This window comes from Oncorhynchus keta, chromosome 21 (genome assembly GCF_023373465.1).
Source record: "Oncorhynchus keta strain PuntledgeMale-10-30-2019 chromosome 21, Oket_V2, whole genome shotgun sequence".
NCBI classification, from domain to species: domain Eukaryota; kingdom Metazoa; phylum Chordata; class Actinopteri; order Salmoniformes; family Salmonidae; genus Oncorhynchus; species Oncorhynchus keta.
In genome coordinates, this window is record NC_068441.1 from 56,348,253 (window position 1) to 56,374,028 (window position 25,776).

The following is a 25,776-nucleotide window of genomic DNA, read 5'->3' on the forward strand; positions in this document are numbered from 1 at the left end:
ATAGATAATGCTGTTCATACGCAATATGGATAATGCTGCCCGTGTCATGTATAGATAATGCTGTGCATGTACTGTATAGATAATGCTGTGCATGTACATCAGTAACACTCAGGATGTGTATTTGATTATTTTATAGTACCAGTTACTTGTGTGTTTTGTTGGGTGTAAGCAAAAGACCCCTGAACTGTAGTGTGTAGAAATACGTTCCATGGAAAGCAGAGGTGAGGAAGGTGATTGTATGTAGAAATACGTTCCATGGTTCGCAGAGGTGAGGAAGGTGATCGTACAGATGTTACAACGTCCTTCCGAATACGGAAGTGTTGAGTAAAGAAGGTGTCCTGACCTCAACCTATTGAGCTGCGTGTAAATGTGTTCCATGGAAAGCAGAAGTCGGCAAAGGGGGATCTGGTGCGACACCATTCTTTAGTAAAACAGAACAGAGTCTGAGTGAGGTCAGGTCAGCGTGTGAGAATTGGACCTGTGAGAGAATAACTATATTATAGAACTAATGAAGTACACTATGTGGTGGGCGTTGTCCTCTATGGGAAATTAAACTCCCTGTATATTAAGTACACTGCCTTTCAAGAGTGTGGGGTCACTTCCGAATGTCCTTGTTTTTGAAAGAAAAGCAAACATTTTTTTTTTTTGTCCAGCTAACACAACGTGCCATTGGAACACAGGAGTGATGGTTGCTGATAACGGGCCTCTGTACTCCTATGTAGATATTCCATTAAAAAATCTGCCGTTTCCAGCTACAATAGTCATTTACAACATTAACTATGTCCTCACTGTATTTTCTGATCAATTTGATGATATTTTAATGGACAACAAAATTAGCATTTCTTTCAAAAACAAGGACATTTCTAAGTGAATGGTAGTGTGTATATGTGTACAGGAAGTGTAATTTCCCATAGAGGAAACATCAATGTCCACCACATAGTAAAACCCTTGGCCATCTGAGGAAGTACTTGATGTGAAGTTGAGGTTTCTCATACACATGCACCAGCATCTCTATCCAGTAAAATGACCGTCTGAAAGACTACATTGGTGTGATGACAAGGCTGAAAGACACAGTCGCTCGCTGTGACATCATGCTGGCTGGTGATAACCAAGGCCTGAGATTAAAGATCTGGTGTGATGACCAAGGCCTGAAAGACACAGTTAAAATGACAATGGCTTTCCAAGGCCTCAGCTCATGACCAAGGCCTGAAAGACAACTGGCAACAGGCCTGAGGGACAATGGCTGATGACCAAGGCCTGAAAGACACAGTTAAAATGACAATGGCTGGTGTGATGACCAAGGCCTGAAAGACACAGTTAAAATGACAATGGCTGGTGTGATAACCAAGGCCTGAAAGACACAGTTAAAATGACAATGGCTGGTGTGATGACCAAGGCCTGAAAGACACAGTTAAAATGACAATGGCTGGTGTGATAACCAAGGCCTGAAAGACACAGTTAAAATGACAATGGCTGGTGTGATGACCAAGGCCTGAAAGACACAGTTAAAATAACAATGGCTGGTGTGATGACCAAGGCCTGAAAGACACAGTTAAAATGACAATGGCTGGTGTGATGACCAAGGCCTGAAAGACACAGTTAAAATGACAATGGCTGGTGTGATGACCAAGGCCTGAAAGACACAGTTAAAATAACAATGGCTGGTGTGATAACCAAGGCCTGAAAGACACAGTTAAAATGACAATGGCTGGTGTGATGACCAAGGCCCGGTTACAATAACACTAGTGTATTAGTTAGTCTGGGTGTTATAAGGACAAAGTGTTGGGGAAGCTACTCTGAAAATGTAGTTTACCAAACTACCAATTACAGTGCATTCGGGAAGTATTCAGACCCCTTGATTTTTTTCTACATTTTGTTACGTTACAGCCTTAATTTTAAAATGGATTAAATTGTTTTTCTTCCTCATCAATCTACATAAAATACCCCATAATGCCAAAACAAAAAAACTGTTTTTTAGACATATCATATTGACATAAGTATTCAGACCCTTTACTCAGTACTTTGTTGACGCACCTTTGACAGTGATTACAGTCTCAAGTCTTCATGGGTATGACGCTTTTGGCACACCTGTATTTGGGGAGTTTCTCCCATTTTTCTCTGCAGATCCTGCGTTGTCTTGGCTGTGTGTTTAGGGTCGTTGTCCTGTTGGAAGTTAAACCTTTGCCCCAGTCTGAGGTTCTGAGGGTTCTGGAGCAGGTCTCTCTGTACTTTGCTCCGTTCATCTTTCCCTCGATCCTGACTAGTCTCCCAGTCCCTGCCACTGAAAAACATCCCCAACAGCATGATTCTGCCACCACCATGCTTCACCGTAGGGATGGTGCCAGGTTTCCTCCAGACGTGACGCTTGGCATTCAGGCCAAAGAATTCAATCTTGGTTTCATCAGACCAGAGAATCTGGTTTCTCAATCTTGTTTAGGTGTCTTTTGGCAAACTCCAAGTGGGCTGTCATGTACCTTTTACTGAGGAGTGGCTTCCGTCTGGCCACTCTACCATAAAGGTCTGATTGGTGGAGTCCTGCAGAGATGGTTGTCCTTCTGGAAGGTTCTCCCATCTCCACAGAGGAACTCTGGTGCTCTGTCAGAGTGACCCATCGGGTTCTTGGTCACCTCCCTGACCAAGGCCCCCTCTCCCCTGATTGCTCAGTTTGGCCGGGTGGCCAGCTCTAGGTAGTCTTGGTGGTTTCTAAAGACCTGTTTTCGCTTTGTGATTACATGTAGATTGATCAGAAAATTATATTTAATCCAGTTTAAAATAAGGCTGTAACGTAACAAAAATGTGGAAAAGAAAAGGTCAAGAGGTCTGAATACTTTCTGAACGCTCTGTACTTAACACTGGAAGAATTTAAGATACCCTTAAGAAAAATATATTTTGCTTAACTGAAGTTACTTTGAAAAAGTAGTTCACTACATCCAAACTACTTTGTGAAAAATGATTATATCTAAATCTAAAGTGGCATAGACAACAAACAGCAAGAATAGATCCCTTTGGAATCAGATGGGATCACTTTGGAATCAGATGGGACCACTTTGGAATCAGATGTGACCACTTTGGAATCAGATGGGACCACTTTGGAATCAGATGGGATCCCTTTGGAATCAGATGTGATCACTTTGGAATCAGATGGGATCACTTTGGAATCAGATGTGATCACTTTGGAATCAGATGTGATCCCTTTGGAATCAGATGGGATCACTTGCGAATCAGATGGGATCACTTGCGAATCAGATGGGATCACTTTGGAATCAGATGGGATCACTTTGGAATCAGATGTGACCACTTTGGAATCAGATGTGACCACTTTGGAATCAGATGGGACCACTTTGGAATCAGATGGGACCACTTTGGAATCAGATGTGACCACTTTGGAATCAGGTGTGATCACTTTGGAATCAGATGGGATCACTTTGCAATCAGATGTGATCACTTTGGAATCAGATGGGATCACTTTGGAATCAGATGGGATCAGATTTGGAATCAGATGGGATCACTTTGGAATCAGATGTGATCTTTGGAATCAGATGGGACCACTTTGGAATCAGATGTGACCACTTTGGAATCAGATGTGATCACTTTGGAATCAGATGGGATCACTTTGGAATCAGATGTGACCACTTTGGAATCAGATGGGACCACTTTGGAATCAGATGGGATCACTTTGGAATCAGATGTGACCACTTTGGAATCAGATGGGATCACTTTGGAATCAGATGTGATCACTTTGGAATCAGATGGGACCACTTTGGAATCAGATGTGATCACTTTGGAATCAGATGGGATCACTTTGGAATCAGATGGGATCACTTTGGAATCAGATGTGACCACTTTGGAATCAGATGTGACCACTTTGGAATCAGATGTGACCACTTTGGAATCAGATGTGACCACTTTGGAATCAGATGGGATCCCTTTGGAATCAGATGGGATCACTTTGGAATCAGATGTGATCACTTTGGAATCAGATGTGACCACTTTGGAATCAGATGGGATCCCTTTGGAATCAGATGTGACCACTTTGGAATCAGATGTGATCACTTTGGAATCAGATGGGATCACTTTGGAATCAGATGGGATCACTTTGGAATCAGATGTGATCCCTTTGGAATCAGATGGGATCACTTTGGAATCAGATGTGACCACTTTGGAATCAGATGTGATCACTTTGGAATCAGATGTGACCACTTTGGAATCAGATGTGACCACTTTGGAATCAGATGGGATCACTTTGGAATCAGATGTGACCACTTTGGAATCAGATGTGATCACTTTGGAATCAGATGTGAACACTTTGGAATCAGATGGGATCACTTTGGAATCAGATGTGAACACTTTGGAATCAGATGTGATCACTTTGGAATCAGATGGGATCACTTTGGAATCAGATGTGATCACTTTGGAATCAGATGGGATCACTTTGGAATCAGATGTGAACACTTTGGAATCAGATGTGATCACTTTGGAATCAGATGTGACCACTTTGGAATCAGATGTGACCACTTTGGAATCAGATGGGATCACTTTGGAATCAGATGGGATCAGATGTTTGGAATCAGATGTGATCACTTTGGAATCAGATGTGATCACTTTGGAATCAGATGGGAATCAGATGTGATCACTTTGAATCAGATGTGACCACTTTGGAATCAGATGTGATCCCTTTGGAATCAGATGGGATCACTTTGGAATCAGATGTGACCACTTTGGAATCAGATGTGACCACTTTGGAATCAGATGTGATCCCTTTGGAATCAGATGGGATCACTTTGGAATCAGATGTGACCACTTTGGAATCAGATGTGACCACTTTGGAATCAGATGGGACCACTTTGGAATCAGATGGGATCACTTTGGAATCAGATGTGATCACTTTGGAATCAGATGGGATCCCTTTGGAATCAGATGGGATCACTTTGGAATCAGATGTGACCACTTTGGAATCAGATGTGATCACTTTGGAATCAGATGGGATCACTTTGGAATCAGATGGGATCACTTTGGAATCAGATGGGATCACTTTGGAATCAGATGTGAACACTTTGGAATCAGATGGGATCACTTTGGAATCAGATGTGACCACTTTGGAATCAGATGTGATCACTTTGGAATCAGATGTGAACACTTTGGAATCAGATGGGATCACTTTGGAATCAGATGTGATCACTTTGGAATCAGATGTGATCACTTTGGAATCAGATGTGACCACTTTGGAATCAGATGGGACCACTTTGGAATCAGATGGGATCACTTTGGAATCAGATGTGATCACTTTGGAATCAGATGTGATCACTTTGGAATCAGATGGGATCACTTTGGAATCAGATGTGACCACTTTGGAATCAGATGTGATCCCTTTGGAATCAGATGGGATCACTTTGGAATCAGATGTGACCACTTTGGAATCAGATGTGATCACTTTGGAATCAGATGTGATCCCTTTGGAATCAGATGGGATCACTTTGGAATCAGATGTGACCACTTTGGAATCAGATGTGACCACTTTGGAATCAGATGTGATCACTTTGGAATCAGATGTGACCACTTTGGAATCAGATGTGATCACTTGTGAATCAGATGGGATCACTTTGGAATCAGATGTGACCACTTTGGAATCAGATGTGATCACTTTGGAATCAGATGTGACCACTTTGGAATCAGATGGGATCACTTTGGAATCAGATGTGAACACTTTGGAATCAGATGTGATCACTTTGGAATCAGATGGGATCACTTTGGAATCAGATGTGATCACTTTGGAATCAGATGGGATCACTTTGGAATCAGATGTGACCACTTTGGAATCAGATGTGATCACTTTGGAATCAGATGTGATCACTTTGGAATCAGATGTGACCACTTTGGAATCAGATGTGATCACTTTGGAATCAGATGTGACCACTTTGGAATCAGATGTGATCACTTTGGAATCAGATGTGACCACTTTGGAATCAGATGGGATCCCTTTGGAATCAGATGTGACCACTTTGGAATCAGATGGGATCCCTTTGGAATCAGATGGGATCACTTTGGAATCAGATGTGATCCCTTTGGAATCAGATGTGATCACTTTGGAATCAGATGTGATCACTTTGGAATCAGATGTGATCACTTTGGAATCAGATGGGATCCCTTTGGAATCAGATGGGATCACTTTGGAATCAGATGTGACCACTTTGGAATCAGATGTGACCACTTTGGAATCAGATGTGATCACTTTGGAATCAGATGTGATCACTTTGGAATCAGATGGGATCACTTTGGAATCAGATGGGATCCCTTTGGAATCAGATGGGATCCCTTTGGAATCAGATGGGATCCCTTTGGAATCAGATGTGATCCCTTTGGAATCAGATGGGATCACTTTGGAATCAGATGTGACCACTTTGGAATCAGATGTGATCACTTTGGAATCAGATGTGAACACTTTGGAATCAGATGGGATCACTTTGGAATCAGATGTGATCACTTTGGAATCAGATGTGACCACTGGAATCAGATGTGACCACTTTGGAATCAGATGGGATCCCTTTGGAATCAGATGGGATCACTTTGGAATCAGATGTGACCACTTTGGAATCAGATGTGATCACTTTGGAATCAGATGTGACCACTTTGGAATCAGATGGGATCCCTTTGGAATCAGATGGGATCACTTTGGAATCAGATGGGATCACTTTGGAATCAGATGTGATCACTTTGGAATCAGATGTGATCACTTTGGAATCAGATGGGATCCCTTTGGAATCAGATGGGATCCCTTTGGAATCAGATGTGATCCCTTTGGAATCAGATGGGATCACTTTGGAATCAGATGTGATCACTTTGGAATCAGATGTGATCCCTTTGGAATCAGATGTGATCCCTTTGGAATCAGATGGGATCACTTTGGAATCAGATGTGACCACTTTGGAATCAGATGTGATCACTTTGGAATCAGATGTGACCACTTTGGAATCAGATGTGATCACTTTGGAATCAGATGTGATCACTTTGGAATCAGATGTGATCACTTTGGAATCAGATGGGATCACTTTGGAATCAGATGTGATCACTTTGGAATCAGATGTGATCACTTTGGAATCAGATGGGATCACTTTGGAATCAGATGTGATCACTTTGGAATCAGATGTGACCACTTTGGAATCAGATGTGACCACTTTGGAATCAGATGGGATCCCTTTGGAATCAGATGGGATCACTTTGGAATCAGATGTGACCACTTTGGAATCAGATGTGATCACTTTGGAATCAGATGGGATCACTTTGGAATCAGATGGGACCACTTGGAATCAGATGGGATCACTTTGGAATCAGATGTGATCACTTTGGAATCAGATGGGACCACTTTGGAATCAGATGGGATCACTTTGGAATCAGATGTGACCACTTTGGAATCAGATGTGACCACTTTGGAATCAGGTGTGATCACTTTGGAATCAGATGGGATCACTTTGGAATCAGATGTGATCACTTTGGAATCAGATGGGATCACTTTGGAATCAGATGTGAACACTTTGGAATCAGATGGGATCACTTTGGAATCAGATGTGACCACTTTGGAATCAGATGTGATCACTTTGGAATCAGATGTGAACACTTTGGAATCAGATGGGATCACTTTGGAATCAGATGTGACCACTTTGGAATCAGATGTGATCACTTTGGAATCAGATGTGATCCCTTTGGAATCAGATGGGATCACTTTGGAATCAGATGTGACCACTTTGGAATCAGATGTGACCACTTTGGAATCAGATGTGACCACTTTGGAATCAGATGGGACCACTTTGGAATCAGATGGGACCACTTTGGAATCAGATGTGATCACTTTGGAATCAGATGTGACCACTTTGGAATCAGATGTGACCACTTTGGAATCAGATGTGATCACTTTGGAATCAGATGTGATCACTTTGGAATCAGATGTGATCACTTTGGAATCAGATGTGATCACTTTGGAATCAGATGTGAACACTTTGGAATCAGATGTGATCACTTTGGAATCAGATGTTAACAGAATGGAATCAGATGTAACAGAATGTGTAAATTAGCCAAATTAAATACAAAAAAGTGTTTCAAATGAGGTCTGATGCTGAAAAAGAAAGGACGTTTTTTTACCTACTTCACCCATATTTTATATCATTTTGGCCCCCCCAAAAAAGTTGTGTGTAGTTCGTTACAGCACTACATGACAAAAAGGTAATTAACTAGTGAAAACACTACCTAGATGTACATACAGTTCAACTACTACCAAGCTACTGCAGAATTTAGTTACATTTCTAGTTGAATTACATATAGTTCACTACTCCCCAACACTGTCAATAAAGTAGATTAAGTCGTCCGTCCGTCCGTCCGTCCATCCGTTCATTCATCCATCCATTCATTCATTCATCCATCCATTCATTTGTTTGATGGTTCATTCATTGGTTCATTAATGTATTAATTCATCTATTTATCCATCCATCCATCCATCCATCCATCCATCCATCCAACTCCCCTGCTCCCTCTGTCCTCTGCAGTGACTACAGCTCCAGGAAGAATGAGTATAACTATGTGATCAGTGACAGACTGGGACGTAAGTCCTACAAGGAGCAGTATGCCTTTATCTACAGGTAAGTCCTACAAGGAGCAGTATGCCTTTATCTACAGGTAAGTCCTACAAGGAGCAGTATGCCTTTATCTACAGGTAAGTCCTACAAGGAGCAGTACGCCTTTATCTACAGGTAAGTCCTACAAGGAGCAGTACGCCTTTATCTACAGGTAAGTCCTACAAGGAGCAGTACGCATTTATCTACAGGTAAGTCTTACAAGGAGCAGTACGCCTTTATCTACAGGTAAGTCCTACAAGGAGCAGTACGCCTTTATCTACAGGTAAGTCCTACAAGGAGCAGTACGCCTTTATCTACAGGTAAGTCCTACAAGGAGCAGTACGCCTTTATCTACAGGTAAGTCCTACAAGGAGCAGTACGCCTTTATCTACAGGTAAGTCTTACAAGGAGCAGTACGCCTTTATCTACAGGTAAGTCCTACAAGGAGCAGTACGCCTTTATCTACAGGTAAGTCCTACAAGGAGCAGTACGCCTTTATCTACAGGTAAGTCCTACAAGGAGCAGTACGCCTTTATCTACAGGTAAGTCCTACAAGGAGCAGTACGCCTTTCATCTACAGGTAAGGTCCTACAAGGGAGCAGTACGCCAGATGTTATCTACAGGTAAGTCCTACAAGGAGCAGTACGGCTTTATATACAGGTAAGTCCTACAAGGAGCAGTACGCCTTTATCTACAGGTAAGTCCTACAAGGACGCCTTTGCAGTACGCCTTTATCTACAGGTAAGTCCTACAAGGAGCAGTACGCCTTTATCTACAGGTAAGTCTTACAAGGAGCAGTACGCCTTTATCTGGGATCCTACAGGTAAGGTCCTACAAGGAGCAGTACGCCTTTATCTACAGGTAAGTCCTACAAGGAGCAGTACGCCTTTATCTACAGGTAAGTCCTACAAGGAGCAGTACGCCTTTATCTACAGGTAAGTCCTACAAGGAGCAGTACGCCTTTATCTACAGGTAAGTCCTACAAGGAGCAGTACGCCTTTATCTACAGGTAAGTCCTACAGAGTGAGCAGTACGCCTTTATCTACAGGTAAGTCCTACAAGGAGCAGTACGCCTTTATCTACAGGTAAGTCCTACAAGGAGCAGTACGCCTTTATCTACAGGTAAGTCCTACAAGGAGCAGTACGCCTTTATCTACAGGTAAGTCCTACAAGGAGCAGTACGCCTTTATCTACAGGTAAGTCCTACAAGGAGCAGTACGCCTTTATCTACAGGTAAGTCCTACAAGGAGCAGTACGCCTTTATCTACAGGTAAGTCCTACAAGGAGCAGTACGCCTTTATCTACAGGTAAGTCCTACAAGGAGCAGTACGCCTTTATCTACAGGTAAGTCCTACAAGGAGCAGTACGCCTTTATCTACAGGTAAGTCCTACAAGGAGCAGTACGCCTTTATCTACAGGTAAGTCCTACAAGGAGCAGTACGCCTTTATCTACAGGTAAGTCCTACAAGGAGCAGTACGCCTTTATCTACAGGTAAGTCCTACAAGGAGCAGTACGGCTTTATATACAGGTAAGTCCTACAAGGAGCAGTACGCCTTATCTACAGGTAAGTCCTACAAGGAGCAGTACGCCTTTATCTACAGGTAAGTCCTACAAGGAGCAGTACGCCTTTATCTACAGGTAAGTCCTACAAGGAGCAGTACGCCTTTATCTACAGGTAAGTCCTACAAGGAGCAGTACGCCTTTATCTACAGGTAAGTCCTACAAGGAGCAGTACGCCTTTATCTACAGGTAAGTCCTACAAGGAGCAGTACGCCTTTATCTACAGGTAAGTCCTACAAGGAGCAGTACGCCTTTATCTACAGGTAAGTCCTACAAGGAGCAGTACGCCTTTATCTACAGGTAAGTCCTACAAGGAGCAGTACGCCTTTATCTACAGGTAAGTCCTACAAGGAGCAGTACGCCTTTATCTACAGGTAAGTCCTACAAGGAGCAGTACGCCTTTATCTACAGGTAAGTCCTACAAGGAGCAGCAGTACAGGTAAGTCCTACTTATCTACAGGTAAGTCCTACAAGGAGCAGTACGCCTTTATCTACAGGTAAGTCCTACAAGGAGCAGTACGCCTTTATCTACAGGTAAGTCCTACAAGGAGCAGTACGCCTTTATCTACAGGTAAGTCCTACAAGGAGCAGTACGCCTTTATCTACAGGTAAGTCCTACAAGGAGCAGTACGCCTTTATCTACAGGTAAGTCCTACAAGGAGCAGTACGCCTTTATCTACAGGTAAGTCCTACAAGGAGCAGTACGCCTTTATCTACAGGTAAGTCCTACAAGGAGCAGTACGGCTTTATATACAGGTAAGTCCTACAAGGAGCAGTACGCCTTTATCTACAGGTAAGTCCTACAAGGAGCAGTACGCCTTTATCTGCAGGTAAGTCCTACAAGGAGCAGTACGCCTTTATCTACAGGTAAGTCTTACAAGGAGCAGTACGCCTTTATCTACAGGCAAATCCTACAATTTTGCCTGTGCTTACAGCTGTATTCGGTTAATTTTTATCCTTAAAAAAAACTTTAGTCCTTGCCGATGACAAGCATACTGATAACATGATGCAGCATCACCATGCTTGAAAATATGAAGAGTGGTACTCAGTGATTAGTGGGGCGGCAGGTAGCCTAGTGGTTAGAGGGGAAGCAAGTAGCCTAGTGGTTAGGGCAGCAAGTAGCCTAGTGGTTAGGGCAGCAGGTAGCCTAGTGGTTAGAGGCAGGTAGCCTAGTGGTTAGAGTGTAGAGGAGGCAGGTAGCCTAGTGGTTAGAGGGGCGGCAGGTAGCCTAGTGGTTAGAGGGGGAGGCAGGTAACCTAGTGGTTAGAGGGGCGGCAGGTGGCCTAGTGGTTAGAGGGGTGGCAGGTGGCCTAGTGGTTAGAGGGGTAGGCAGGTAACCTAGTGGTTATCATTCTGTAGCTCAGTTGGTAGAGCATGGCGCTTGTAACGCCAGGGTAGTGGGTTCGATTCCCGGGACCACCCATACGTAGAATGTATGCACACATGACTGTAAGTCGCTTTGGATAAAAGCGTCTGCTAAATGGCATATATATAGAGGGGGAGGCAGGTGGCCTAGTGGTTAGAGCGTTGGACTAGTAACTGAAAGGTTGCAAGCTCGATTCCCCGAGTTGACAAGGTAAAAATATGTCGTTCTGCCCCTGAACAAGGCAGTTAACCCACTGTTCCCCTGAACAAGGCAGTTAACCCACTGTTCCCTGGTAGGCCTTCGATGTAAATAAGAATGTGTTTAATAAAAAAAAATAAAAAAAACAGTAAGAGCAAATGTTGCCGTGGTAACCAGGGAAGAATCACCAACAAAGTCACGTGACTTTGTGTCGGTGGTGGAAACGATTATTTTTTCAATATTTGGTCAATCTAATTTAAAACTTTAGTTATTGAAATGTGCTGTTCCTCTAAGTGTTTGTCGTGGTAATTAAAGAAATGGAGGTGGTAGGAATGGTAGGAATAGGGTTTTCATAGCTTATAGTTATAGTGAGGCATTTTGGGGTGGTTTGTAGGTGTGGAGTTATTATTGTGGATTATAATGGGCGAGTTGTAATGGTAATGGTAGTGGTGACTGTGGCAGTAGTAGTAGTGGTAGTTACTGCAATAACAGTAGTATGAGTAGTTAACTGTAGTAAACTCTAGCATAAAGCTTTATTGAAGTTGAGTCCGTCTGTACACCCTGGACTAGCTATGCCCTGGACCAGAGCTGGACCCAAGCTAGCTACTAAGTACACCCAGGACTAGAGCTAGTTAGTGTAGACCAGACCTAGCTAGCTACTATCTATATCCTGGACAAAAGCCAATTTGTGAAGACGAGAGCTGGCCCAGAGCTAGTTAGTGCAGACGTTAGCTAGACCAGAGCTAGTTAGTGCAGACGTTAGCTAGACCAGAGCTAGTTAGTGCAGACGTTAGCGAGACCAGAGCTAGTTAGTGCAGACGTTAGCTAGACCAGAGCTAGTTAGTGCAGACGTTAGCGAGACCAGAGCTAGTTAGTGCAGACGTTAGCTAGACCAGAGCTAGTTAGTGCAGACGTTAGCGAGACCAGAGCTAGTTAGTGCAGACGTTAGCGAGACCAGAGCTAGTTAGTGCAGACGTTAGCGAGACCAGAACTGGACCACAACTAGTGCGGACCAGAGTTAGTGTGGACCAGAGCTAGTTAGTGCAGACGTTAGCTAGACCAGAACTGGACCACAACTAGTGCGGACCAGAGTTAGTGTGGACCAGAGCTAGTTAGTGCAGACGTTAGCTAGACCAGAGCTAGTTAGTGCAGACGTTAGCGAGACCAGAGCTAGTTAGTGCAGACGTTAGCTAGACCAGAGCTAGTTAGTGCGTACCAGAACTGGACCACAACTAGTGCGGACCAGAGTTAGTGTGGACCAGAGCTAGCTAGCTACTATATGCCCTGGCCCAGAGCTAGTTAGTGCAGACCAGAGCTAGATCATTGCGCTAGGGTCTCATACCCAACTCTGTTGCTCGGCAACTCTGTTGCTTAGCAACTCAACACGTATCAGTTCCTGCTCTCTGATATGGACATTTTATCAAAATCTTAAGGATTTTGCTTTCTTTTAGACCTGTTATAAACACACTGTAAAACTGTTGATTTTACAGTAATCTGTAATTTACTGTAAATTCCAAATCAACTTTGGTCAACTTTACAGCAAAGTTTATTTGGAATTTACATTAACATACTGTACTTTTTTTTTTTACAGTAATTTACATGTAACCATTTTACAGTATATTACCGTAATAACAGTAGGATGATTATTTACTTTTTTTTTTACAGTGCACGTATGGGCATGAGAACTGTCACAGACCATAAGCAAAGCACTGAACTTGTACTAAAGGAAGTGTGATGACATGTGTTTCTCAGACAGAGGCTGGTGTCAGTGAAGGAAGTGTACCAGTACCCTGACACCCAACCTGGAGATGAGGATGCCTTCTCCAGGGAACCTTTCATCGTCTGGTTCTCTTCCCCCAAAACAGGTGACTGTCTGGCTGAACTAACCAACACATTATTGCCGTTAGACTACATGTTATCGGGGCAGGAAACTTCACTGCAGAGCTACACTTCAATTACAATTCTTGCTCGCAGTTTTAACACCGAAAGAAGAAATATCGAATTGGCAAGTTGCTTTTAACAGTTAGAAGGCAGTAGGTTAAACTGGCATATTGTATCACAGCTGTAAAAGTTGCTTGGGACAACAAGTATCCCTCTTTCCCTGCAGCCGTCCAGGACTTTGTGATCATCCCGATCCACACCACTCCAGAGACGTCCGTCAGGGAGATAAATGAACTGTACGATGTGTTCCAAGATGTCAAACAGCGATGGACCTCAAAGGTAGAGCACACACACACACCTACCTACCATGGTTTGGATTGACCTATATCCTACACACACACACACTACACACACACACATAGGGTGGTTCTACACACACACACACCTATCTTGGTTTGGACTAACCTATATATACTCACGCACACACACACACACACACACACACACACACACACACACACACACACACACACACACACACACACACACACACACACACACACACACACACACACACACACACACCTACCTACCTAGGTTTGGACTAACCTATATATACTCACACACACACACATATATATATATATATATATAGTTGTAGTCTATCAGCAGTTTAATAATTTCCTATCAATCAATCAAATGTATTTATAAAGCCCATTTTACATCAGCTGATGTCACAAAGTGCTGTAACAGAAACCCAGCTTAAAACCCCAAACGGCAAGCAATGCAGATGTAGACGCATGGTGGCTAGGAAAAACTCCCAAGAAAGGCCAGAAACCACCTTCCTAGTGGTTTATCAGTAGTTGTATCATTTCTGGTTTCACCCCGGTAAAAAAAAAATGTGCACAGGTAAAGTTTATAACAACATACAGTATCTCCCAGAAATAGCTACAAGCTCATGTAACTCCACTGGTAAACCACAACAGTAGAGATCGATGCTCTCCATGGTGTGTGATATTTGTAACAATGAGATATTTGTAACAATGATGTATTTGTAATAGTGTGTATTTGTAATAAATGTTCAGATTACTATGGGTCTTAGCAGATACAGTTTCTATAAATGGTGAAAAAAAGACCCTAAAATGACACCTTACACTAAACCAAATTTGTGTTCACTGTAAACTGTAATCGGTACAAGAGTAAAACAGATTATTTTGGTACAAAAAAAAATCTCCATTGAGCATGTTTTTTTTTGTCCAATGTACTTTACACACCTGTGGTAGTTTCCATGCTCAATCTCACATCTCCTTTCTTCAGAATGTGATCATCATGGGCGACTTCAATGCGGCCTGCGGCTACGTACCCAAGAAGCAGTGGAGCAACATCCGCCTGCGGTCTGACAGCAGCTTCCTGTGGCTGACGGGTGACACCGTCGACACCACCGTCAAGGAGTCCACAGACTGTGCCTATGACAGGTCAGAGGGCGTTGCCATAGAAACATACATCAGGCGACCCCTTACATGCATATCCCTATTGGCTTCCCTTTGAGTGCAGCGAATGTGGTTAAGCTTTAAGCTCAGCGGGTTAAAACAAGACTTGTAAGGTGACCTAGGAGCCAACCCGATCAGTATACTGAGCAGGTGCTGGAAGGCAACGTAACTGTTCATCAGCCAGAAAGTCTTCTTTAGGATTTTCTCTGATCCCATCCTTGTTCCCCTGTCTGTCTATAGGATTGTCCTCCACGGGGACAAGATGATCCAGGCAGTCAACCCAACCTCTCTGGATGTGTTTGACTTCAGACGGGCCTACGGACTAACCGAGCTACAGGTATCGCAAGCACCCTCTCCTCTCTCTCTCTCTCTCTCTCTCGACAGATCTGAAATGCATCTAATGTAGATGCATCTAATGTATGTGTGTGTTTCCGGGTTGGAGCGAGCGGTCGCATCCGCACTTCGGTCCGCAGGTAGTATAACTTTTCATTACATTTCATTACATTTCATTACATTTCATTATAGTACAACGGTTTGATTTGTCTAATCTTAGCAATTTCTTCTTAGCTAGCTACATAGCCGTCTTTGTATCAAAGATAATTGCGTAATTATCGTATTTCGTCGTCCTAACGTCGTCTACACTGCTATCTGCCCAGCAGCTAGCCAGCTAGCAAACGTCCACTGTCTACCGAATAGCAGCACTGTAGAAACTATTACACTCAACTGAACGACTTGATTAGTGTAGTGTTAGCTAGCTACATAGTTGTCTTTGCTGTCTTCGTATCCAAGATAATTGTGTAGTTTAGAGTGTGTAGTCTTAGAGTGATTATCTTAATTTACCGAGGTTAGCTAGCCAGCTATTTGTCGTCCTTAACGTAGGAGACACTGCTAGCTAGCCAACAGCTAGCCAACGTCTACCGAATAGAACTTCCGCACTCAACAACCCGGTCGCATTCCGCTCGCTCCACAGGTAGTATCACATTTTCATTTCATTTCATTAGAGCACAACGGTTTGATTTGTTTGATCGTAGCTAGCTACATAGCTAGCTACATAGCCGTCTGTGTATCAAAGATAATTGTGTAGTCTAGAGCGATTTTCTAGGTTAGCTAGCCAGCTATTGTCGTTCTTTTAACGCAACGTAACGTAATCAACACTGCTAGCTAGCCAGCTAGCCCCCAATAGCAGCACTGTAGAAACTATTACACTCAACGGAACGACTTGATTAGTGTAGTGTCAACAACGCAGCCACTGCCAGCTAGCCTACAAAGTCAACAACGCAGCCACTGCCAGCTAGCCTACTTCAGCAGTACTGTATCATTTTAATCATTTTAGTCAATAAGATTCTTGCTACGTAAGCTTAACTTTCTGAACATTCGAGACGTGTAGTCCACTTGTCATTCCAATCTCCTTGCATTAGCGTAGCCTCTTCTGTAGCCTGTCAACTATGTGTCTGTCTATCCCTGTTCTCTCCTCTCTGCACAGACCATACAAACGCTCCACACCGCGTGGCCGCGGCCACCCTAATCTGGTGGTCCCAGCGCGCACGACCCACGTGGAGTTCCAGGTCTCCGGTAGCCTCTGGAACTGCCGATCTGCGGCCAACAAGGCAGAGTTCATCTCAGCCTATGCCTCCCTCCAGTCCCTCGACTTCTTGGCACTGACGGAAAACATGGATCACCACAGATAACACTGCTACTCCTACTGCTCTATCTTCGTCCGCCCACGTGTTCTCGCACACCCCGAGAGCTTCTGGTCAGCGGGGTGGTGGCACCGGGATCCTCATCTCTCCCAAGTGGTCATTCTCTCTTTCTCCCCTTACCCATCTGTCTATCGCCTCCTTTGAATTCCATGCTGTCACAGTTACCAGCCCTTTCAAGCTTAACATCCTTATCATTTATCGCCCTCCAGGTTCCTCGGAGAGTTCATCAATGAGCTTGATGCCTTGATAAGCTCCTTTCCTGAGGACGGCTCACCTCTCACAGTTCTGGGCGAGTTTAACCTCCCCACGTCTACCTTTGACTCATTCCTCTCTGCCTCCTTCTTTCCACTCCTCTCCTCTTTGACCTCACCCTCTCACCTTCCCCCTACTCACAAGGCAGGCAATACGCTCGACCTCATCTTTACTAGATGCTGTTCTTCCACTAACCTCATTGCAACTCCCTCCAAGTCTCCGACCACTACCTTGTATCCTTTTCCCTCTCGCTCTCATCCAACACTTCCCACACTGCCCCTACTCGGATGGTATCGCGCCATCCCAACCTTCGCTCTCTCCCCCAGCTACTCTCTCCTCTTCCATCCTATCATCTCTTCCCTCTGCTCAAACCTTCTCCAACCTATCTCCTGATTCTGCCTCCTCAACCCTCCTCTCCTCCCTTTCTGCATCCTTTGACTCTCTATGTCCCCTATCCTCCAGGCCAGCTCGGTCCTCCCCTCCCGCTCCGTGGCTCGACGACTCATTGCGAGCTCACAGAACAGGGCTCCGGGCAGCCGAGCGGAAATGGAGGAAAACTCGCCTCCCTGCGGACCTGGCATCCTTTCGCTCCCTCCTCTCTACATTTTCCTCCTCTGTCTCTGCTGCTAAAGCCACTTTCTACCACTCTAAATTCCAAGCATCTGCCTCTAACCCTAGGAAGCTCTTTGCCACCTTCTCCCCCCCTCCTCCCTCTCTGCAGATGACTTCGTCAACCATTTTGAAAAGAAGGTCGACGACATCCGATCCTCGTTGCTAAGTCAAACGACACCGCTGGTTCTGCTCACACTGCCCTACCCTGTGCTCTGACCTCTTTCTCCCCTCTCTCTCCAGATGAAATCTCGCGTCTTGTGACGGCCGGCCGCCCAACAACCTGCCCGCTTGACCCTATCCCCTCCTCTCTTCTCCAGACCATTTCCGGAGACCTTCTCCCTTACCTCACCTCGCTCATCAACTCATCCCTGACCGCTGGCTACGTCCCTTCCGTCTTCAAGAGAGCGAGAGTTGCACCCCTTCTGAAAAAACCTACACTCGATCCCTCCGATGTCAACAACTACAGACCAGTATCCCTTCTTTCTTTTCTCTCCAAAACTCTTGAACGTGCCGTCCTTGGCCAGCTCTCCCGCTATCTCTCTCAGAATGACCTTCTTGATCCAAATCAGTCAGGTTTCAAGACTAGTCATTCAACTGAGACTGCTCTTCTCTGTATCACGGAGGCGCTCCGCACTGCTAAAGCTAACTCTCTCTCCTCTGCTCTCATCCTTCTAGACCTATCGGCTGCCTTCGATACTGTGAACCATCAGATCCTCCTCTCCACCCTCTCCGAGTTGGGCATCTCCGGCGCGGCCCACGCTTGGATTGCGTCCTACCTGACAGGTCGCTCCTACCAGGTGGCGTGGCGAGAATCTGTCTCCTCACCACGCGCTCTCACCACTGGTGTCCCCCAGGGCTCTGTTCTAGGCCCTCTCCTATTCTCGCTATACACCAAGTCACTTGGCTCTGTCATAACCTCACATGGTCTCTCCTATCATTGCTATGCAGACGACACACAATTAATCTTCTCCTTTCCCCCTTCTGATGACCAGGTGGCGAATCGCATCTCTGCATGTCTGGCAGACATATCAGTGTGGATGACGGATCACCACCTCAAGCTGAACCTCGGCAAGACGGAGCTGCTCTTCCTCCCGGGGAAGGACTGCCCGTTCCATGATCTCGCCATCACGGTTGACAACTCCATTGTGTCCTCCTCCCAGAGCGCTAAGAACCTTGGCGTGATCCTGGACAACACCCTGTCGTTCTCAACTAACATCAAGGCGGTGGCCCGTTCCTGTAGGTTCATGCTCTACAACATCCGCAGAGTACGACCCTGCCTCACACAGGAAGCGGCGCAGGTCCTAATCCAGGCACTTGTCATCTCCCGTCTGGATTACTGCAACTCGCTGTTGGCTGGGCTCCCTGCCTGTGCCATTAAACCCCTACAACTCATCCAGAACGCCGCAGCCCGTCTGGTGTTCAACCTTCCCAAGTTCTCTCACGTCACCCCGCTCCTCCGCTCTCTCCACTGGCTTCCAGTTGAAGCTCGCATCCGCTACAAGACCATGGTGCTTGCCTACGGAGCTGTGAGGGGAACGGCACCTCAGTACCTCCAGGCTCTGATCAGGCCCTACACCCAAACAAGGGCACTGCGTTCATCCACCTCTGGCCTGCTCGCCTCCCTACCACTGAGGAAGTACAGTTCCCGCTCAGCCCAGTCAAAACTGTTCGCTGCTCTGGCCCCCCAATGGTGGAACAAACTCCCTCACGACGCCAGGACAGCGGAGTCAATCACCACCTTCCGGAGACACCTGAAACCCCACCTCTTTAAGGAATACCTAGGATAGGATAAAGTAATCCTTCTCACCCCCCTAAAAGATTTAGATGCACTATTGTAAAGTGGCTGTTCCACTGGATGTCATAAGGTGAATGCACCAATTTGTAAGTCGCTCTGGATAAGAGCGTCTGCTAAATGACTTAAATGTAAATGTAGACTGTACCAACTAGAGATCCAACACGTCTGAATGTAAAACAGTGTCAGTGTTAAATCCTCTGATGGTGTCAGTGTTAAATCCTCTGATGGTGTCAGTGTTAAATCTGCTGATGGTGTCAGTGTTAAATCCTCCGATGGTGTCAGTGCTAAATCCTCCGATGGTGTGTGTTTGTGTGTTCCAGGCCCTGGCGGTGAGTGACCACTACCCAGTGTGCATCACTGTGAAGGCAGCTCCGAGGAATAAGGGTTAACGTCTTGTCCTCGTAACGGTACCGTCCTGACGACGTCTCGGTGTCCCTCGGTGGTCTGTGTGCGTCCTGCAGTGTTTGCTTTGCTCCAGTCCAGAGCCATCAGGCTAAAGCTAAATTAATCAATTCATACCAGAAGCATGGTCACTGAGCTGCACTGTGTGCTTCAAGGTTATAATAGTTTTGTGTTTTATATTCGTTTTTATTTCTATTAGTATTTTTTTTTAAACTTAATCTAGTAGTTGTTATTCTATTTGAGTTTTCTAAAAACATTTCTATTTGGTTTTTGATATGATTTAGTTTTAGTGTTAGCCTGGGCTAGCTAGGAGGCATGTATGTGTTCTAGGTTGTATTTCTAGTAGTCTCAGACCTAGATTATAGATTATTACAGATTGCATTACAGATTAGATTATTACAAACCTAGACCTAGAGCAACAGACCTAGACCCAGAGCAACAGACCTATAGAAACAGACCTAGACATAGAGCACCAGACCTAGAGCAACATATCTATAACAACAGACCCAGAGCAACAGACCTAGACCTATAGCAACAGACCTAGAGCAACAGACCTAGAGCAACAGACCTAGACCTAGAGCAACAGACCTAGAGCAACAGACCTAGAGCAACATACCTAGAGCAACAGACCTATAACAACAGACCTAGAGCAACAGACCCAGAGCAACAGACCCAGAGCAACAGACCTAGAGCAACAGACCCAGAGCAACAGACCCAGAGCAACAGACCCAGAGCAACAGACCCAGAGCAACAGACCCAGAGCAACAGACCTAGAGCAACAGACCCAGAGCAACAGACCTAGAGCAACAGACCCAGAGCAACAGACCTAGACCTAGAGCAACAGACCCAGAGCAACAGACCCAGAGCAACAGACCTAGAGCAACAGACCCAGAGCAACAGACCCAGAGCAACCGACCTAGAACAGACCTAGAACAACAGACCTAGACCTAGAGCAACAGACCTAGACCTAGAGAAACAGACCTATAGCAACAGCCCCAGAGCAACAGACCTAGAGCAACATACCTAGAGCAACAGACCTAGAGCAACAGACCTAGAGCAACAGACCTAGAGCAACAGACCTAGAGCAACAGACCTAGACCTAGAGCAACAGACCTAGAGCAACAGACCTAGACCTAGAGCAACAGACCTAGAGCAACATACCTATACCTAGAGCAACAGACCTAGAGCAACAGACCTAGAGCAACAGACCTAGACCTAGAGCAACAGACCTAGAGCAACAGACCTAGACCTAGAGCAACAGACCTAGAGCAACAGACCTAGAGCAACAGACCTAGACAACAGACCTAGAGCAACAGACCTAGAGCAACAGACCTAGAACAGACCTAGACCTAGAGCAACAGACCTAGAGCAACAGCCCCAGGGCAACTAGACCTAGAGCAACAGACCTAGAGCAACATACCTAGAGCAACAGACCTAGAGCAACAGACCTAGACCCTAGAGCAACAGACCTAGAGCAACAGACCTAGAGCAACAGACCCAGAGCAACAGACCTAGAGCAACAGACCCAGAGCAACAGACCCAGAGCAACAGACCCAGAGCAACAGACCCAGAGCAACAGACCCAGAGCAACAGACCCAGAGCAACAGACCCAGAACAACAGACCTAGAGCAACAGACCCAGAGCAACAGACCTAGAGCAACCGACCTAGAACAACAGACCTAGAGCAACAGACCTAGACCTAGAGCAACAGACCTGTAGCAACAGCCCCAGAGCAACAGCCCCAGAGCAACATACCTAGAGCAACATACCTAGACCTAGAGCAACAGACCTAGAGCAACATACCTAGAGCAACATACCTATAACAACAGACCTAGAGCAACAGACCCAGAGCAACAGACCCAGAGCAACAGACCTAGACCTAGAGCAACATACCCAGAGCAACATATCTATAGCAAATGACCCAGAGCAACAGACCTAGACCTAGAGCAACAGACCTAGAACAACAGACCTAGACCCAGAGCAACAGACCTTTTGAAACAGACCTAGACATAGAGCACCAGACCCAGAGCAACATATCTATAGCAACAGACCCAGAGCAACAGACCTAGACCTAGAGCAACAGACCTAGAGCAACAGACCTAGAGCAACATACCTAGAGCAACATACCTATAACAACAGACCTAGAGCAACAGACCTAGAGCGACAGGCCCAGAGCAACAGACCCAGAGCAACAGACCCAGAGCAACAGACCTAGACCTAGAGCAACATACCCAGAGCAACAGACCTAGAGCAACAGACCTAGAGCAACATACCCAGAGCAACAGACCTAGAGCAACAGACCCAGAGCAACAGACCTAGAGCAACAGACAGAGCAACAGACCCAGACCAGCAGACCTAGAGCAACAGACCTAGAACAACAGACCTAGAGCAACAGACCTAGAACAACAGACCTAGAGCAACAGACCTAGACCTAGAGCAACAGCCCCAGAGCAACAGACCTAGAGCAACAGACCTAGAGCAACATACCTATAACAACATACCTATAGCAACAGCCCCAGAGCAACAGCCCCAGACCAGCAGACCCAGAACAACAGACCCAGAACAACAGACTTAGAGCAACAGACCTAGAACAACAGACCTAGAGCAACAGACCTAGACCCAGAGCAACAGACCTAGAGCAACAGACCCAGAGCAACAGACCCAGAGCAACAGACCCAGAGCAACAGACCTAGAGCAACAGACCCAGACCAACAGACCCAGAGCAACAGACCTAGAGCAACAGACCCAGAGCAACAGACCTAGAGCAACCGACCTAGAACAACAGACCTAGAGCAACAGACCTAGAGCAACAGACCTAGACCGAGGGCAACAGACCTAGACCTAGAGCAACAGACCTATAGCAACAGACCTAGAGCAACAGACCTAGAGCAACAGACCTAGAGCAACAGACCTAGACCTAGAGCAACAGACCTATAGCAACAGACCTAGAGCAACATACCTAGAGCAACAGACCTAGACCTAGAGCAACAGACCTATAGCAACAGACCTAGAGCAACATACCTAGACCTAGAGCAACAGACCTATAGTAACAGCCCCAGAGCAACAGCCCCAGAGCAACAGACCTAGAGCAACCGACCTAGAACAGACCTAGAGCAACAGACCTAGACCTAGAGCAACAGACCTAGACCTAGAGCAACAGACCTATAGCAACAGACCTAGAGCAACATACCTAGACCTAGAGCAACAGACCTATAGCAACAGCCCCAGAGCAACAGCCCCAGAGCAAAAGACCTAGACCTAGAGCAACAGACCTAGAGCAACAGACCTAGAGCAACATACCTAGACCGAGAGCAACAGACCTAGAGCAACAGACCTAGACATAGAGCACCAGACCCAGAGCAACAGACCTAGAGCAACATACCTAGACCCAGAGCAACAGACCCAGAACAACAGACCTAGACCCAGAGCATTTCACCTTTATTTAACCAGGTAGGCCAGTTGAGAACAAGATCTCATTTACAATAACGACCTGGCCAAGATAAAGCAAAGCAGTTCGACACAAACAACAACACAGAGTTACACATACAGTCAATAATACAGTAGAAACAAGTAGTGAAGCTAGGCCTATTGAAACAGACCTATAACAGCAGTACTATGTCTGGGGAGGATGTCTAGGCCTATAACAGCAGCACTATGTCTGGGGAGGATGTCTAGGCCTAGAGCAGTAGTACTATGTCTGGGGAGGATGTCTAGGCCTAGGTTTTATTAAACAGCCTATAACAGCAGCACTATGTCTGGGGAGGATGTCTAGGCCTAGAGCAGCAGTACTATGTCTGGGGAGGATGTCTAGGCCTATAGAGCAGCAGCACTATGTCTGGGGAGGATGTCTAGGCCTAGAGCAGTAGTACTATGTCTGGGGAGGATGTCTAGGCCTAGAGCAGTAGTACTATGTCTGGGGAGGATGTCTAGGCCTAGAGCAGCAGTACTATGTCTGGGGAGGATGTCTAGGCCTATAACAGCAGTACTATGTCTGGGGAGGATGTCTAGGCCTAGAGCAGCAGCACTATGTCTGGGGAGGATGTCTAGGCCTATTGAAACAGACCTATAACAGCAGTACTATGTCTGGGGAGGATGTCTAGGCCTAGAGCAGCAGCACTATGTCTGGGGAGGATGTCTAGGCCTAGAGCAGCAGCACTATGTCTGGGGAGGATGTCTAGGCCTAGAGCAGCAGCACTATGTCTGGGGAGGATGTCTAGGCCTAGAGCAGCAGCACTATGTCTGGGGAGGATGTCTAGGCCTAGAGCAGCAGTACTATGTCTGGGGAGGATGTCTAGGCCTAGAGCAGCAGCACTATGTCTGGGGAGGATGTCTAGGCCTAGAGCAGCAGCACTATGTCTGGGGAGGATGTCTAGGCCTAGAGCAGCAGCACTATGTCTGGGGAGGATGTCTAGGCCTAGAACAGCAGTACTATGTCTGGGGAGGATGTCTAGGCCTAGAGCAGCAGCACTATGTCTGGGGAGGATGTCTAGGCCTAGAGCAGTAGCACTATGTCTGGGGAGGATGTCTAGGCCTAGAGCAGCAGCACTATGTCTGGGGAGGATGTCCTATAACAGCAGTACTATGTCTGGGGAGGATGTCTAGGCCTAGAGCAGTAGTACTATGTCTGGGGAGGATGTCTAGGCCTATTGAAACAGACCTATAACAGCAGTACTATGTCTGGGGAGGATCTCTAGGCCTAGAGCAGCAGCACTATGTCTGGGGAGGATGTCTAGGCCTAGAGCAGCAGCACTATGTCTGGGGAGGATGTCTAGGCCTATTGAAACATTACCTGACAGATTCAGAAGATTGAAAAACCCATTAGAAAAAAATCTAAAACTGAACATAGTGGGTTTTTATTTAGTTTAGTTTTGGAATCAAAAATAATAGTTTCATTACAGTTTTAGTTTTTAAAGTGGGTTTCTTAATTATATATATATTTTTTATAAATATTTTTTTCATGATTAGTTTTAGTTTACTATAATAACGTTGGCGTACTTTGCTTCAGCCAGAGGTTAATGTGTGTGTTTCCTTGTTGCTAGGCGACCAGCTGTGCCTGTGACCAGCTCATTTGAAGCATCTTGCTTTTCTTCTCCTGATGCTTTGTTTACTGCATCACATGGCAGCTTTTTCCTGCCATCCTATTCCCTATATATAGTGCACTACTAGGGAATAGGGCTCTGGTCTATAGTAGTACCACTATATAGGGAATAGGGTACCAGAGTCATGTTAAAAACACCTGACGACATACAAATGGCTTATCCAAATGTAAATGATTATTTCCTCAGTTGAACCAGTTTGTAATATGTCATGTAACAGTGTTCTTTTAAGGAACATTATTTATAGCTAACATATGTCTGTATATCCTATATCAGAAAATATATTTGGTATATCCTATATCAGAGAATATATTTGGTATATCCTATATCAGATAATATATTTGGTATATCCTATATCAGAGAATATATTGGTATATCCTATATCAGAGAATATATTTTGTATATTCTATATCAGATAATATATTTGTTATATCCTATATCAGAGAATATATTTGGTATATCCTATATCAGAAAATATATTTGGTATATCCTATATCAGAGAATATATTTGGTATATCCTATATCAGATAATATATTTGGTATATCCTATATCAGAGAATATATTGGTATATCCTATATCAGATAATATATTTGTTATATCCTATATCAGAGAATATAATTGGTATATTCTATATCAGAGAATATATTTGGTATATTCTATATCAGAGAATATATTTGGTATATCCTATATCAGAGAATATATTTGGTATATCCTATATCAGAGAATATATTTGGTATATCCTATATCAGAGAATATAATTGGTATATTCTATATCAGAGAATATATTTGGTATATTCTATATCAGAGAATATATTTGGT

At 45.0% G+C, this 25,776-nt stretch overlaps 1 protein-coding gene and 2 long non-coding RNA genes across 29 annotated transcripts in view; 2 read left to right on the top strand and 1 right to left on the bottom strand.

Annotated features, from left to right (window-relative positions):
* LOC118379896 (deoxyribonuclease gamma-like) overlaps positions 1-20,463 on the top strand; it is a 22,018-nt gene extending 1,555 nt beyond the window's left edge. Inside the window, 8 exon segments of the mRNA XM_052474398.1 lie at positions 1,075-1,132; positions 1,186-1,227; positions 8,535-8,627; positions 13,481-13,593; positions 13,836-13,948; positions 14,927-15,084; positions 15,340-15,436; positions 19,779-20,463. Coding sequence (XP_052330358.1) covers positions 1,075-1,132; positions 1,186-1,227; positions 8,535-8,627; positions 13,481-13,593; positions 13,836-13,948; positions 14,927-15,084; positions 15,340-15,436; positions 19,779-19,847 — 743 coding nt within the window. The 3' untranslated portion in view covers positions 19,848-20,463.
* LOC127910487 (uncharacterized) lies at positions 20,400-24,639 on the bottom strand. 24 transcript variants are annotated; one of them, XR_008075050.1, is made up of 8 exons: positions 23,037-23,112; positions 22,868-22,901; positions 22,730-22,819; positions 22,120-22,647; positions 22,058-22,077; positions 21,330-22,015; positions 20,533-21,137; positions 20,400-20,476 (listed from the first exon to the last, which is right to left on the bottom strand). It is a non-coding gene; the product is annotated as an uncharacterized LOC127910487 (long non-coding RNA). The 24 variants fall into 24 exon arrangements; XR_008075057.1 differs by lacking the exons at positions 22,730-22,819; positions 22,868-22,901; positions 23,037-23,112 and adding exons at positions 23,283-23,498; positions 23,924-24,070 and having other exon boundaries at positions 21,330-22,105; positions 22,202-22,243; positions 22,474-22,493; XR_008075056.1 differs by lacking the exons at positions 22,730-22,819; positions 22,868-22,901; positions 23,037-23,112 and adding exons at positions 23,283-23,498; positions 24,518-24,639 and having other exon boundaries at positions 21,330-22,271; positions 22,474-22,493.
* LOC127910486 (uncharacterized) lies at positions 22,450-24,156 on the top strand. 4 transcript variants are annotated; one of them, XR_008075034.1, is made up of 2 exons: positions 22,450-23,580; positions 23,639-24,156. It is a non-coding gene; the product is annotated as an uncharacterized LOC127910486 (long non-coding RNA). The 4 variants fall into 4 exon arrangements; XR_008075033.1 differs by having other exon boundaries at positions 23,680-24,156; XR_008075035.1 differs by having other exon boundaries at positions 23,719-24,156.
* Positions 24,640-25,776: the final 1,137 nt, after the last annotated feature.